Below are 16,002 nucleotides of genomic sequence, written 5' to 3' on the forward strand. Positions count from 1 at the left end.
GCATACCCATATTCTTCAAAACATTGTATTTCACTTGCCACTTCTTTGCCCATTCCCCTAAACTATCTAAGTCTCTCTGCAGGCTCTATTTTTCCTCAACACTACCTGCTCCTCCATCCATCTTTGTATCATTGGCAAATTTAGCCACAAATCCATTAATCCCATAGTTCGTCATTGATATACATCGTAAAAAGCAGCGGTCCCAACACTGACTGCTGTGGAACTCCACTGGTAACCAGCAGCCAATCAGAATAGGATCCCTTTATTCCCACTCTCTGTTTTCTGCTGACCAGCCAATGATCCAGCCATGCTAGTAACTTCCCTGAAATTCCATGGCCTCTTATCTTGCTAAGCAGCCTCATGTGCGGCACCTTGTCAAAGGCCTTCTGAAAATTCAAGTACACCACATCTACTGCATCTCCTTTGTCTTCCCTGCTTGTAATTTCCTCAAAAAATTGCAGTAGGTTTGTCAGGCAGGATTTTCCTTTCAAGAAACCATGCTGGCTTTGGCCTATCTTGTCATGTGTCTCTAGGTACCCCATAATCTCATTCCTAACAATCGATTCCAACAACTTCCCAACCACTGATGTCAGGCTAACAGGTCTATAGTTTCCTTTCTGCTGCCTCCCACCCTTCTTAAATAACAGAGTAACACTTGCAATTTTCCAGTCATCCGGTACAATGCCAGAATCTATCAATTCTTGAAAGATCATCATTAATGTCTCCACAATCTCTCCAGCTACTTCCTTCAGAACCCGAGGGTGCATTCCATCAGGTCCAGGAGATTTATCCACCCTCAGACCATTAAGCTTCCTGAGCACCTTCTCAGTCGTAATTTTCACTGCACCTACTTCACTTCCTGACACTCTTGAATATCCAGTATACTGCAGATGTCTTCCACTGTGAAGACTGATGCAAAATACGCATTCAGTTCCTCTGCCATCTCTGCGTCTGTCATTACAATATCTTGAGTGTCATTTTCTAGTGGTCCTATATCTACCCTCAACTCTCTTTTACTTTTAAAATACTTTTAAAAAACTTTTAATCTTCAGGCTCTTGTACCTCCTCCTTGACAATAGTGATGAAGAGACAGCATGCCCTGGGTGAAGGGGGTCCTTAGTGAAGGATGCTGCCTACAGGAGGCATCATTACTTACTGCTCCATATAATTATTCCAATGAGGTTTACTATCATACACCAGAGCTCTGCTTGAAACATGCATCACAATGTGCCTCCTTACCATTGCATTTTCCTTTGTTACTCCCATCCTACACAGGACATCCCCTTTGCTGCTAATGGCCCATAGGGCCACTTGGTCATCGGCACTCTGACTCACAGAGGGAATCAGTGAGAGGTCCCGCAGAGCGATAGGTGCGACCTCGAACCATGGACCCGTTGTAACAGTTTTACACTTCCTAAAGAATTGAAGAATAAAATTACAATTAGCCATCTCAAGTAAAGAAACTAAAGTCTGGCCAGAACAGGCAGAAAATTATTATTTTCTTCTTTCCCTACACCCTCATTTTATCTTGAACATTATCGCAATCAAAATATTTTGATTATAGATCATCAGACAGAAATACTTAACGTACTTCTCCATAAATGCTTTCTGACTTGTTCAGTATTTCCATCATCGTTATTAATGAAGAACAGAGTAAATTTATTATCAAACTATCTGCAGTATACACTGAGCGACCACTTTATTAGGTACACCGGTACAGCTGTTTGTTAATATCTAATTAGCAAATCATATGGCAGCAACCCAATGCATAAAAGCATGCAGACATGGTCAAGAGGCTCAGTTGTTTGTCGTACATATGGTAGAATAAAAATCCTAGGCTAAGTAAAAAATACTTGCAGAAATCAAAAAAGAACAGTGGCTTAGTACTGCTGAATTTAAGATTTTATTACTGGCCAATTACTATTCGATATTTAACATTTTGGACACAAGATGTGGATATTAATGTCAGTCTACAATGGGTTAATCTTGAATGTAATTCTGCACAAGGATTTTCATTGACTTCCATCCTAGGGACCTCGCTTCCCTTGGTTTTTTCCAAATTGAATAAACAAATAGTTAATCCAATAATTAAACATACATTTCATATATGGTTTCAGTTTCATAAATTTTTTGACTTGAATAAATTTATTTTATCAATAAATAAATTTATTTTATATCTATTTTTTTCCTTTCAACCCTCCGTCATGGATCAAGCCTTTTTGGTTTGGAAAACAAAGGGTATAATATGTTTTCGTGATTTATTTCTGGATAACTGTTAAATGTCTTTTGAACAGTTGTCTAATAAATATAATTTGCCCAGATCCCCTTTTTTCCAGATATTTACAGATCAGAGATTTTTTAAATATGATGTTACCTACTTTTCCAATTTCATATCCAATTGACATCATGGAAAAATTTTTAGGATTAAACCCTTATCAAAAGGGTTTAATAGCAATCATCTATGATATGATTATGAATATACAGCCAGATATATCTGATAAAATTAAAAATGAGTGGGAGAAGGAACTTCAACTTTCTTTCCCTATAGAGAAATGGGAGAAAATTTTTCAATTCGTTAATTTTTCTTCTATTTGTGCTAAACATACATTGATTCAATTTAAAGTGGCACATAGAGCTCATATGTCTAAAGATAAATTAGCTCATTTTTACTCTCATATAAATCCAATTTGTGATAGATGTCACTCTGAGGTAGCCTCTCTGACTCATATGTTTTGGTCTTGCCCTCTTTTTGAAAAAATTTGGAAAGATATTTGTGATACATTCTCTACAGTTTTGCACATTGATTTACAGCCTCACCCTATCACTGCAATTTTTGGCTTACCAATGATTGATCTGCCCGCTGCAGCTCAGCGGATGATTGCATTTGCTACTTTAATGGCTAGAAGATCTATTTTATTGAGTTGGAAAGAGATGAATCCTCCAACTACATCTCAATGGTTTTCCCAAACCATATCCTGTTTAAATTTAGAAAAAATTAGAAGTGGTACCTTTGATCCCTTGGTTACATTTGAAGAAACTTGGAGGCCTTTTATTCAATACTTTCACAGAATGTAATTTGACCTTTTCCCATTCTTTTATATCATTCATTAATTTGAGTAGAGGAGCGGAGTTGACGACACTAATGTTTTTTTTTTGATGTAATAGAATAGCCCAGCTTTGTTAGTTTAGTTTTAGTTGTGTTTAGTTTAGTTTATTTTGTTTTTGATTTTTCAATTTGGGTTTTTTTTCCCATCATTTTATTTTTTCGTATCTTATTTATATCAAGGGTTTGGGAGGTCTATTATATTGGTGTTACCTGTAGTTTTTACTCATGTGTTAATTGCCAACAATGTAATCCGTACCTTCCAAATATCTGGACCTAACTTGCACTACCTTACTTTCCCTTTTCTATTTTCTAATTATGATTTATAATTTAATTTTTTTATTATATTTACTTGGATTTGTACTCCAGGGAGCGCGAAGCGCAGAATCAAATATCACTGTGATGATTGTACGCTCTAGTATCAATTGTTTGGTGACAATAAAGTAAAGTAAATCTCACTCCCTTTGTACTATTATGACCTTTATGTATCTGTTTTTGAAAAATTCAATAAAAAGATTGAAAAAGAAAGTAAGAGGCTCAGTTGTTGTTCAGACCAAACATCAGAATGGGGAAGAAATGTGATCCAAGTAACTTTAACTGTGGAATAATTGTTGGTGCCAGACATGGTGGTTTGAGTAAATCAGAAACTGTGGATCTCCCGGGATTTTCTAGAGTCTCTAGAGTCTATAGAGAATGGTGTGAAAAACAAAAAACTTCCAGTGAGCAACAGTTCTGTGGGTGAAAATGCTCTGTTGATGAGAGGTCAGAAGAGAATAGCCAGACTTAGTTCAAGCTGACAGGAAGGTGACAGTAACTCAAATAACCATGCATTACAGCAGTAGTGTGCAGAAGTGCATCTCTGAACATACAACACGTCAAATTTTGAATTGTATGGATTACAGCAGCAGAAGACCAGACTGGGTTCCACTCCTGTACCTCCTGTTCCTGTACTCGAAGGGCCGAATGGTCTACTTCTGCACCTATTGTCTAATAAAGTGGCCACTGAGTGTATGGCAACAAGATTCATTTTCTTGTAGGCATTTACAATAGAACAATTAAATACAATAGAATCAATGAAAACCTAACACAAAGACTGACAAGTAACACTTCCAGTTTCAGACGTTACCTTGCCCATCGCCTCCGCCGCACAAAATCTTTCATTGTCTTGTACCCATGGTAGGACCTGAAACAGGCAATAATTGTTGATATAACATGTATACAGATGAGCATACATACACTGCTGGTGCAAAATGAATTGGAAGCCATATCCAAAATGTTTACAGACAGAAGCTATATGCATGTTGTTTTAAAAAAGAAAATTCAATAATATATTTGGACATACATTTCAGAAAGTATTTGATAAAGGGAGCATAGCAGTTAGCACCAGCTATAAGACTGGGGCTCAATTCCTGCCGCTGTCTGTAAGGAGTTTGTACATTCTCCCTGTAACTGCGAAGTTTCCTCCAGTTTCATCCCACAGTCCAAAAAAGATATACAGTTAGGATTACAGAGTTGTGGGCATACTATGTTGGCACTGGGAGCATGGCGACACCTGTGGACTGCCAAGCACAATCCTTGCTGATTTAATCTGACAGAAACAACATTTCACTTTATGCTTTAAGGAACATGTGACAAGTAAAGCTCCTCTTTACCTTTATTTTCACATCGTGAGATCAAAAAGTTGTTGCCTGTATTTACCTACATAGCAACCCCCATGTGTTCTCCAAGATGGATTACTAACATCTAGTACCATCACTTAAAGCGGTAACTGAACAATCAATCAAATAAAAATATGATTAAAGTACCGGTAGCAATGAGGATCCCCGATTCAATGGAGGCTGAGGGATTTGGAAGAAAATCCCCAAAACTTGGCATCTTGCTGGCTGAAGACCCAAAAGGATGAACTTGAGGAGCACCAAAAATCAGACAGCTGAATGACTAGTGGGCGTTACAAAAATCAAAGAGGGAAAGCACGAGGAGGGACTTGAAAACAAAGATGAGAATTCCTCCTTAACAAGGTGATAACTTCAGTCAGTAAGCACCAGGGCGTTGGGGGGAGAAAAGCTATAACCCACTGGAAATTATCCAAACAGTCAACCAAGGCAGATAACTGACAAATGAAGATGGTCAGATTAAACTCAATTTCCAATAATTACATTAAAACTCTGAAAAAGGGAGTCTCACTGTACAGTAACAGTTGGTACCTCATAAGTTTAAAATAAAAACCAACAGTCGGGTTAATAAATGAAAGAAGTGGTTTAATTCCAGTAACTGATAACTTACGCAGGGAAGTCAGCTGCAAACTGCCATCCATTCCGATCAGTCCCACCAGGTGCATTGAAATCAATATACCAATCAGATACCTGGCAAAGAGGTAACAAACAAAAGGTTTCTGCATGGCTTCAGAGAAATACCAGGACAGTACTCCTGTAACTTGAAGTAACTCTAGAATCCATCAACACTGTACAATCATTGCCCTGAGCTACCCTTGCGAGATGACATTTAAACTTTCTGAACAGGATAGCTCCAACACAGGGCTTCGCCTTACTGCTGTTTTGTTTTCTTGTTCTCTGCTGCCATCATCTGCCATCTGTGGGAATTACAGTGTAATTATAAATTTATAAGGCACACCAGATAAAGGGATGGGGAGGGTTTGGGTGTTACTGTTTAGTTCCAGTCAGTGTCACCCTGGTAGCAGAATTACAAGCTGGAGACACGTGAGACTGCAGATGCTGAAATCTGGAGCAACAAACTACCTGCTGGAGAAACTCAGCAGCATCTGTGAAGGGGAAAAGATCTGTCAATGTTTCAGGTCGAAACCCTGTTTCACAACTGCTGTGGCAGGAACTATGAGACTGCTATCTCACCAAAAAGTACAGAGTGGACAGACTATAACATCAATAAAATGCAAACCTGGCTCAAGGGGGCAGTCCCAGATACAGCCAATGATGGAATGATAAAAATTCATGGCAAGAGCAGGTTAAAGACATTAAGGTGATTTATGTATTTTTAAAATATAAAGCAGAACATGAAAACAAAATAGCTGGTCATTGACTTCAGAAGGGAGACGATGCAAATGCTCCTGTCTACATCAATGGTATTGAGGTTGAGAGGGTTGAGAGCTTTAAGTTCCTTGGTGTGAACATCGCTAAAAGACTGTTTTGGTCCAACTACGCTGATGTCACAGGCAAGTAAGCTCACCAGGGCCTCTAGTTCCTCAGGAGGCTAAAGAAATTCAGCATGTCCCCATCGAGTCTTACCAATTTTTAAATGATGCACCATAAAAAACATTCTGTCTGGACACATCACAGCTTGGTATGGCAACTACTCTGGACTGCAAGAAACTGCAGAGTCATGGACACAGCTCAGCACATCACAAGAACCATCCTCTCCTCTATGGACTTTGTCTGCACTTTTGCTGTCTCAGCAAAACAGCCAGCAAAATCAAAGACAACACCCACCCCATTCTCTGTTCTTCCCCTTCCCACTTGGCAGAAGATACAAAAGCCTGAAAATATGTATCACCAGGTTCAAGGACAGCTTCTATCCCACTCTTATTAGACTCTTGAACAGACCTCTTATAAGAAAGATACACTTTTGACCTCACAATCAACCTTGTTATGATTTTGCACTTTATCATTTACCTGGACATCACTTCCTCTGTAGCTTCTACCCTTTATTCTGTGTTGTTATTGTTTTCCCTTATTCTAGTTCAATGCACTGTGTAATGATCTGATCTATATGAACAGTATGTAAGTCAAACTTACATACTGTGTCTTGGTACCTATCACAATAATAAACCAATATCAGCCTTTCTCATCATATTACAGGCACGGTACGGTAGTTAACATCTGGCACAGAATGCATTTAAGTTTATTTTATTTATTTGGAGATACAGGTGGAACAGGCCCTTCTGGCCCTTCAACCCTACCTGACCAATTAATCTACTAACTGGCTCATTTTTGGACCGTGGCAGGAAACCAGAGGACTTTGGAAAACCCACGCATTCCATGAGGAGGACATACAGACTTCTTACAGATGACGTTGGAATTGAGCTCCAAACTCCAACGCCCCAAGCTGTAATAGTGTTGCGCTAACTGCGACGCTACTGTGGCGCCCCGATTTAGGTTTCCAAGTCAATGCTTCATGGTACATGATTTTGGGTTGCAGTATACTTTAACAGGGTATTGAGGCACTTACCCATGTCCATTGTGAAGGAGGCTTTGTGTGTGCCTTGGTGCATTCCTGGAGACCTGATGCATCACTCCACATGTACCTATCAGTCGGCAGACCCCTGAAAAAGAAGAATACTTTGACCATGGCTGATCTGACATTACATGAGCAAGCTTCCCGTGGCTGCTTCATAAAGCTTCCCTCAATGATAAGTATACTGTTTTGGACACTGTTGTAATGGATGACCTCCCAGGGCAATGCCACAGAGACCAGGTTACGGGCACTGATCATTGGTCCGTGGTGCAGAAGGGAAAAGGGAGAAGAGGTGGAGCAGTAATGACTGGAACTCAATAGTCAGAGGAACAGACAGGAGATTCTGTGAACATGAATGGACACCTGGATGGTATGCTGCTCTCCTGGTGCCAGAGGTCAGGGATGTCTCACATCACGTCCACAGCATTTTGGAGGGTGAGGGAGAGTAGTCAGATGTCTTGGTACATATTGGTACCAATGATTTAGGAAGGAAAAGCAAAGAGGTCCTGAAGAGAGAAATTAGAGAGCTAGGTTGAAAGCTGAGAAACAGGACCTCCAGAGTAGTAATTTCAGACTGCTGCCTGTGCCATGTGACAGTGAGGGTAGAAACAGAATGATTTGGCAAATAAATGCATTGCTGAAAAGCTGGTGCAGAGGGCTGCGCTTCAGGTTCTTGGATCACTGGGACCTTTCTGGGGGAGGTATGACTTTTACAAAAGTGATGAGTTGCACCTGAACCCGAAAGGACCAATATTCTCACGGGCAGGTTTGTTAGAGTTGTTGGGGAGGGCTTAAACTAATTTGGCAGGGGGGTGGGAACTGGAGTGAAGGGACTCAGAATAGGGTGGATGGTAAAAAATAAAAGATAGCATGCAGTCACACTGTCAGGAAGGGCAGGCGGATGTCAGGATAAAACTGCAGCCAGCAGGGTGAGTATCAGTGCATTAGGGATGCAGAATCAAAAAGGGTTGCAAATACAATACCCAAGGTGTTATATCTCAATGCACAGAGTATAAGAAATAGGATAGATGACCTTGATGCACTTTTACAGATTGTTGGGAATGATGTTGTGGCCATCACTGAACCATGGCTGAAGGATGGTTGTAGCTGGGGCTGAGTGTCCAAGGTTACACTTGTATCGAAGGGGAAGGAAGGTAGGCAGAGGGGGTGCCGTTGCTCTGCTGATAAAGAATGGCATCAAATCATTAAAAGATGTCTTATAGGATTGGAAGATGTTGAATCCTTGTGGGTTGAGTTAAAAAAACTGCAAGGGTAAAAGGACCCTGATGGCAGCTATTACAGGCCTCTGAACAGTAGCTGGGATGTGGACTACAGATTACAATGGGAAATAGAAAAGGCATGTCAAAAGGGCAATATTATGATAGTCATGGGAGATTTTAATATGCAGGGAGATTGGGAAAATCAGGTTGACAGTGGATCTCTAGAGAGTGAATTTGATGAATGTCTACGAGCAGTTTGTCATTGACCATACTGGGGGATCAGCCATACTGGATTGGGTATTATGTAATGAACCAAAGGTGACTAGGGAGCTTAAGGTAAAGGAACTCTTAGGAGACAGTAATCACAACATGATTGAGTTCAACTTAAAATTTGACAGAGAAAGTAAAGTCTGACACAGCAATATTTCAGTGGCACAAAGGAAGTTACAGTGGTATGAGAGAGGAGTTGGCCAAAGTAAATTGGAAGGAGATGCTGGCAGGGATGTCAGCAGAGCAGCAATGGCGTGAGTTTCTGGGGAAAATGAGGAAAGTGTAGAATAGATGTATTCCAAAAAGAAAAAAATACTCAGATGGCAGAATATTACAACCAAGGTTGACAAGGCAAGTCAAAGCTAATGTAAAAGCAAAAGAGAGAGCATAGAACAAAGCAAAAATCAATAGGAAGATAATCGCACTGACCTGCACCTGGACTACAGCCCTTCATACCCCTCCCTATCAAATTTCTTTTAAATATTGAAATCAAACCCACATCCACCACTTCACTGCATTTACATACTCTGGGAACTATAATGCAGAATAAATTCTCCAGCTACCACAGAGATATCTGAATTCTAACATACACCCTAACTCGAGTCTGGACCTTTGCACTATATCCTCTGGATTACAAGCCACTCATGTAACCAGCATTCTACTATTCCTGTAGTAATAATTCCCATGCAGAATTCAGTACAATAATTTACTGCCCATATATTGTTTCGCACCTACTACTGTATCCGGTGAGAGGGTTCCAACGCTGGTTTTCATAAATATAAACACACATTACATCTGACTGAGTATAAATATTATCTGCACTGCTGGCCAGTCCTGTAAAATAAAAACAGAAAACACAAATTATAAAACATTAGCTAAAATAAAAATCCTTCATATGCTCACTAACACTTGGCATAAATTTCTTCACACAGAGCGTCAAACGTTAAATAGAAAAGCCTACAAACAGAAGCCCTCCCCACCAATGAGCACATCTACATGGCGTGCTGCTGTAGGAAAGCAGCATCTATCATCAGGAACTCCTACGACCCAGGACACGATCTCTTCTCACTGCTGCCATCAAGAGGGTGATACAGGAGTCTCAGGATACACACTACCAGTTTCAGAAACAGTTTCAACCATCAGGTTCTTGAACTAGAGGAGATAACTTTTCTCACCCCATCACTGAACTGTTCCCATAACCTATGGACTCACTTTCAAGGATTCTTCATCTTATGTTCTCAGTATTTATTGCTTATTTATTTTTTATTATTATTATTTTAAACCATAAGACCATAACATTTGGAAGCAGAATTTGGCCATTTGGCCCTTTACGTCTGCTCTGCCATTTCATTATGGCTGATCCAATTTTCCTCTCAGCCAATTCTTCAGTCTTTTCTCCGTATTCCTTCGTGCCCTGACCAATCAAGAATGTATCAACCTCTGCCTTAAATATAGGTAAAGGCCTGGCCTCCACAGCTGCCTGTAGCAAAGAATTCCACAGATTTTATTTGTTTATTTTTTGTTTCTTTGGATTCACTGTGAATACTGCAAAAATTTGAATCTCCGGATTGTATATAGTGAGATACATGTAATTTGATAATAAACTTATATTGAACTTAGAGCTGCCAGAGGAAGTGGTACAGTAACAACATTTGAAAGGCATTTGTACAAGTACATGAATAGGAGGGGGTTTAAAGGGTTAATCACCAAAATTAGGCAAATGGGACTACTCCGGTGACGTCAGAATGGACAAGTTGGGCTGAAGGGTCTGTTTTAGTCCTATATTACTCTATGCCTCTATAAATGATTTTTGAAAAAATGAGACAGCAACAATCATCTCTCACAGTATTGCCGGGCATTAATAAGCTTCTGATGTTTGCACAATAGTGATCAAGTTAATTGCAATAACATTTCTTGTTAACAGGTAAATACATTTTCAATCAACATTTTTTAAAAGGTTCTTTAATGTAGCAAAGGGCACAAGATTCTTTATGAAAGCACTGGATACAAAAAGTGACACCAAAATAGAGAAGGAGGCAATAAGCCATGTAACCAAGTTCTTGGCGTATAAGACCAAAAGACATAGGGACACAATTAGGCCATTCAGCTCACCTAGTATGTTCCACTATTCCATCATGGCTGATTTATTATCCCCCTTAACCCCATTCTCCTGCCTTCTACCTGTAACCTGTGACACCCTGAGTAATTGAGAAGCTATCAACCTCCGCTTTAAATATATCCAATTGCTTGGCTGCCACAACTGTCTGTGGGAATGAATTCCATAGATTTACCACTCTGGGCTAAAGAGGTGCCTCTTCAGAGGTGCCAAATTCTGGTAGGTCAATCATCAGGTGAAAGGGCGTTGCATTTACAAATGAAATAAATTGACATACAGGTAAAGAAAAGACCCACCTTGAAAGAAGCCACCTCCATAGCCTCCGGTATAGACCCAGGCCGTATGATCATAGCCAATACCCCACACAATTCCTTGACTGTTACACTCAATCAAGCGGAGATGTCCTCCAATTTGACGCCAGTACCTGCAGGAAACAACTACATAATCATGAAATTGTGATGCACAGGAGGTCATCACAGTTATTAATTTTAACTGTTGGTTCTTTGAAAGAACTACCCAAATAGCTTCACACTCCTCCCACCTTGTGCCACTTTTGCCTCTTCTACCTCTTCTGTTATTCACCCACCACAATTTTCCAAATCCAACACCCTGCTCACCCACCCCATTCCCCAGCTATCTGTCATCATACACCTCTCCTCAATCCACCAATCACCTCAGAATCCTTTCTCGCCACTCCCCTTCTACTCTTTACGCCAGCCACCTCGTCTGTTTGCTCTCGTTCACAATGCAGGGTTTGGATCTGAAATGTCAGCAATTCCTTTCCTCCCACAAATAGTGCTCAACCTGCTAAGTTCTTCCAACAGATTGTTTGTTGATCTAGATTTCAGTGTCCACAGTCTCATGAGCCTTTTGTGTACCCAATTACTTTACTCCCTAGGCTCCTCAGTCAAAGTTCAAAGTAAATTTATTATCAAAGTACATATATGTCACCATTTAATACCCTGAGATTCATTCTCCTGTGGGTATACTCAATAAATCTATAGAATAATAATCATAACAGAATCAATCAAAGAGCACCCAACCAGAGTGCAGAAATAAACTGCAAATACAAAAACAAAGAAATAATAAATAAATAAATAAATAAATAGATAGATAGATAAATAAATAAATAAATGAATAGTGAGAACATGAGATGAAGAGAGTGAGTCCATTGGTTGTGGGAACTTTTCAATGATGAGGCAAGTGAAGTTGAGTGAAGTTATTTCCTTTGGTTCAAGAGCCTCATGGTTGAGGGGTAATAACTTCCTAAAACTGGTGGTGTGAGTCCTGAGGCTCTTGTACCTTCTTTCTGAAGAGACATGAAACATGGATAATCATAGCTTATTTTTACTGTCTTGAATGCAAGTATATCTGTTCTTCAATAAGGAGACCAAAACTGTACACTATATTCCCTGTATGGTCATAATAAAGACTAGTTGAGTTACAAGACTAAGAAGGTACCGCAAGCAATTGGAAAGGCAAGTGGAATGTTGAGCTTTAAAATAAGAGCAAATGAGTACAAAAATAAAGAAATCTTTCACCAACAAAAGAGCAGACCCTGTATTGCCGATCATATCTGGAAACCGAGGAGATGAGCTGTGGCGTAAAGACTTACAATTGATCACTCGGCATAGGATGTGATGCTGCTTCCAGATTTGGGCTTGGCTCACTGACAAAGACATCACCTTTGCAGGTGACAGACCAAAGGGCCTGATGGGACGGGGGTCCCTGGATTCCCCTACTGTCACAGCATGCTAGACTCAAAACAGCAAGCTGTAAAAGAACACATAGTAGCAGGTTACAAAATAAGGCACATAACATCCTACCACCACCACATCCACATCAGACACTCCTCTTCAGAGCCGCTAAGCATCTTTCATTCACTGTCACTTTACACTGACACTCTACACCTCATACCTACACTAACACACTCCTTTCTACATCCCTCACCAACCCCTTCTTCCCCCCATTCACTGTCACTTAAGACATACACTCCACACCTCATACCTACACTAACATGCTCCTTTCCACGGTCCCTCACCAACCCCTTCATCCTCCCAGTCACTGTCACTTTATGCTTACACTCCACACCTCACACTGACACACTGCCCTCCACAGTCCCTCACCACTTCCTTCAAACCCCACATTCACTGTCACTTTACACTGACACTCCATACCTCCGCTGACACAGTCACTGTGTTTCCATAAGCCCTGCAAGTTCCTCTTGCTTAGAGTCACTTTGTCACTTTTTTCATTCCCTGTCAGTCACCTTATGTTCAGATAGTCCTGCATCTAGCACAGGGGTTCCCAACCTGGTGTCCACAGAACCCTTGCTTAATGGTATCAATCAATGACATAAATAGTGCTGAGAACCCCTGATAGTGTCACTTTATGTACATACCATCAGTCTGTATATAAGCTAATCTTATACATGGTTACACACAGTTAATTGCACCATGTGTTTTATAGGATTGCTTTTACATCTACTTATTTTTATGGCATTCTTTATGCTTGTGTTTTTATTATGCTGCATCAAATCCAGAATAATTTTATTCTCTCTTACACTGATGCACTGAAAATAGAAAACAAAAATCTTGGATCTTGATTATATGATATATATGTACAATGTCTGAAATACATCTTATGGAAATGTTTGTTTGATGAACTTCAATAAAAAAATAAATTACACATATCTTGGATCTTGACCTTGAATATAAAATGAGAAATCGCCAGAAGAGGAATTAAACTTTGCCTGCTGCTGCCTTGACAAAAATTACAACTTGTACCAATAGAAATTCTGTCAACACAGAAAAAATGTACCAAGGAAATTCATTCAAGATTAAAGACTGTTTCATATAATTTCCTGTACACAAGTGTAAAGGAGAACAAAATAATTGTTATTCCAGATCTGATGCAGCACTAAAAACACAATAAGATAAAGAACACATTGATACTTAAAAAAAAACACAATAAATATACAGTGTCTTGAGAAAGTATCCAACCCCCAACCCTTTGTTGACATAAATGAGTATTACAACCAGGGATTTTGATCAATTTAACTGAGAAGTCTTATCTGTTAATCACAGGCTTCTTTTTTCACAGTGGAGTCCAAAAAATAGGGAAAATTGTAAAGCATGAAAAGCTAAAAATTCAAAAACTGAAATATCAGCTGTTGAAAAGTATTCATCCCCCTTTGCTCAGTACTTAGTTGAACCACCTGTCGCAGCTATTACAGCCAGCAGTCTTTTTGGATAAGTCTCTTTTAGCTTTGCATAACATGATGGAGCAAGGTTTGCCCATTCCTCCTTGCAAAGTCGCTCAAGTTGTGCCAAGTTAGTTAGGGAGCAGCAATAGACAGTAACCCTGAGGTTTTTCCAGAGATGCTTGATTGGTTAAGGTCAGGACTCTGACTGGCCACTCAAGGACATCAATTTTCCTCATTTGAAGCCACTCTGTTGTACTCTGGTAGTATGCTTTAGGCTGTTGTCCTGCTGATAAAAGAACTTCCTCCCCAGTTTAAGATTTCCAGCAGAGGCTAACAAGTTTTTATCCAAGATATCCTGCCTGTATGGCCGATTAACCCAGGATTTCCAACCTGGTGATCACTGGTCTTCATCCTCCGTGCCTACTAACATGACCTCCATGAGCGCTGGCCTTCAACCACAGAGCACTTTGACTTGGACTCCTGCCTCTGACCTTTCTCTCTCATCGCTTCCCTAAACCCTAATCTGTCACCTAATTCCTACGCGGTCCTCAAACCATCCCTACAAATCCAAAATAACAACTAAGTCTGAGCCACAACATCAGCAGGTATCGCAGCTCGGCACCATCTTGACCAGATTGCTGACTCTCCTCCATAAACATTGCCTGACTTGCTAAGTTCCTCGAACATCTACATGTTGCTAAAGATCTATCTAGTCCCACTTTCAACAAGTTCAGTGACTCAGCCTCCACTGCATTCTTGGAAAGCTGTTTTCCAAAGATTCATCACCCTCTGGGTGAAAAATTAATCTTTCCCTTCTCTGTCTTTATTTGGAGACCGTGACTCCTGATTCTAGACATCCCAGCTAAGGGAAAACATCAACTCTGCATATACACTGTTAAGCCTCTCAAGAATTGTGTATGTTTCAACTGAACTAACTCTCAGTGTTCTAAACTCAAAATCAGTCTGCTTAATGTTTTTTCCTCTAACGACCTTGCTGTCCCAGGAATAGAAATGGTGAATCCTTCCTGCACTCTTTCTATGATTGAGTAGGTAATTTTAGAGAGCTATGTGCCAAAAGAAGACAGACTGGACTACCTCACTACCACACAGTCAGCACGGATTAGTTGGGCTGAAGGGCCCATTTCCATGCTGTACAACTCTTTGACTAACAAGGATTTGAGTTCAGACTAATTTACTGCAAACTCTTACTGCAGAATGCATCTTCATGGACTGGATCTGACATTACAAACTTCATCCTGACACTCCTCATACAACAACAAGGGAGTGCAACATTGTAAATGGGACAGCCCTGCAGGAAAACTGTTGTACTTTTGGATAATACGTTAAACCATAACCCCTCCTATTCCCAATTTCTGGGGTGTTAAATATGGAACAGTGCCACAGAAATGTGGAGGCAATATTTCCCCAGTGACTTGCCCAACATTTATAGTCATTCTTAAATATGAACAGGTTAGTTATCACATTTGGAAATCTTGCTTTGTGCAAATTTTCTGGCATGCTTCTCTTCAGACATTCAAATTGAGTCTCCTGGGTTGTGAAGGGCTTTGGGATATCTTGCAGTTGTGATGCAAGTTTTTTTTCCTTACACAGATAGTTTATATTCTATCTTTGTATAGCTCCCTTTACACAACACCCCACCATTTGTAATCTTGGTTCACTGATCTGTCATTCCTTACCCAGTCATACATTTCTTGCTCAGTAACTGTTGCCAATCTGACTGGCCACCTCTGTTTTGTCCGTTCTGGAGTGTAAATTGCAAAGGAGTGTTTCGCTTCATTGGCAATCGGGACTAAAATTGTAACTTCATTTAGGAAAAAGTGAAGGTACTGTAAAATTCAAGGAAAAGGAAAGTCAGCCAGCA

At 40.0% G+C, this 16,002-nt stretch overlaps 1 protein-coding gene across 1 annotated transcript in view; it reads right to left on the reverse strand.

Moving 5' to 3' along the window:
• tecpr1a (tectonin beta-propeller repeat containing 1a) overlaps positions 1-16,002 on the reverse strand; it is a 101,766-nt gene that overhangs the window by 27,366 nt on the left and 58,398 nt on the right. Inside the window, exons 13-20 of the mRNA XM_073060178.1 lie at positions 15,818-15,967; positions 12,531-12,688; positions 11,212-11,339; positions 9,531-9,633; positions 7,304-7,397; positions 5,387-5,466; positions 4,230-4,286; positions 1,240-1,414 (exon numbers count right to left, since the gene is read on the reverse strand). Of these exons, the coding sequence (XP_072916279.1) occupies positions 1,240-1,414; positions 4,230-4,286; positions 5,387-5,466; positions 7,304-7,397; positions 9,531-9,633; positions 11,212-11,339; positions 12,531-12,688; positions 15,818-15,967 (945 nt within the window). The remainder of the gene's footprint in view (positions 1-1,239; positions 1,415-4,229; positions 4,287-5,386; positions 5,467-7,303; positions 7,398-9,530; positions 9,634-11,211; positions 11,340-12,530; positions 12,689-15,817; positions 15,968-16,002) is intronic.

The sequence above is a fragment of the Hemitrygon akajei genome, chromosome 11 (genome assembly GCF_048418815.1).
Source record: "Hemitrygon akajei chromosome 11, sHemAka1.3, whole genome shotgun sequence".
Lineage (NCBI taxonomy): Eukaryota > Metazoa > Chordata > Chondrichthyes > Myliobatiformes > Dasyatidae > Hemitrygon > Hemitrygon akajei.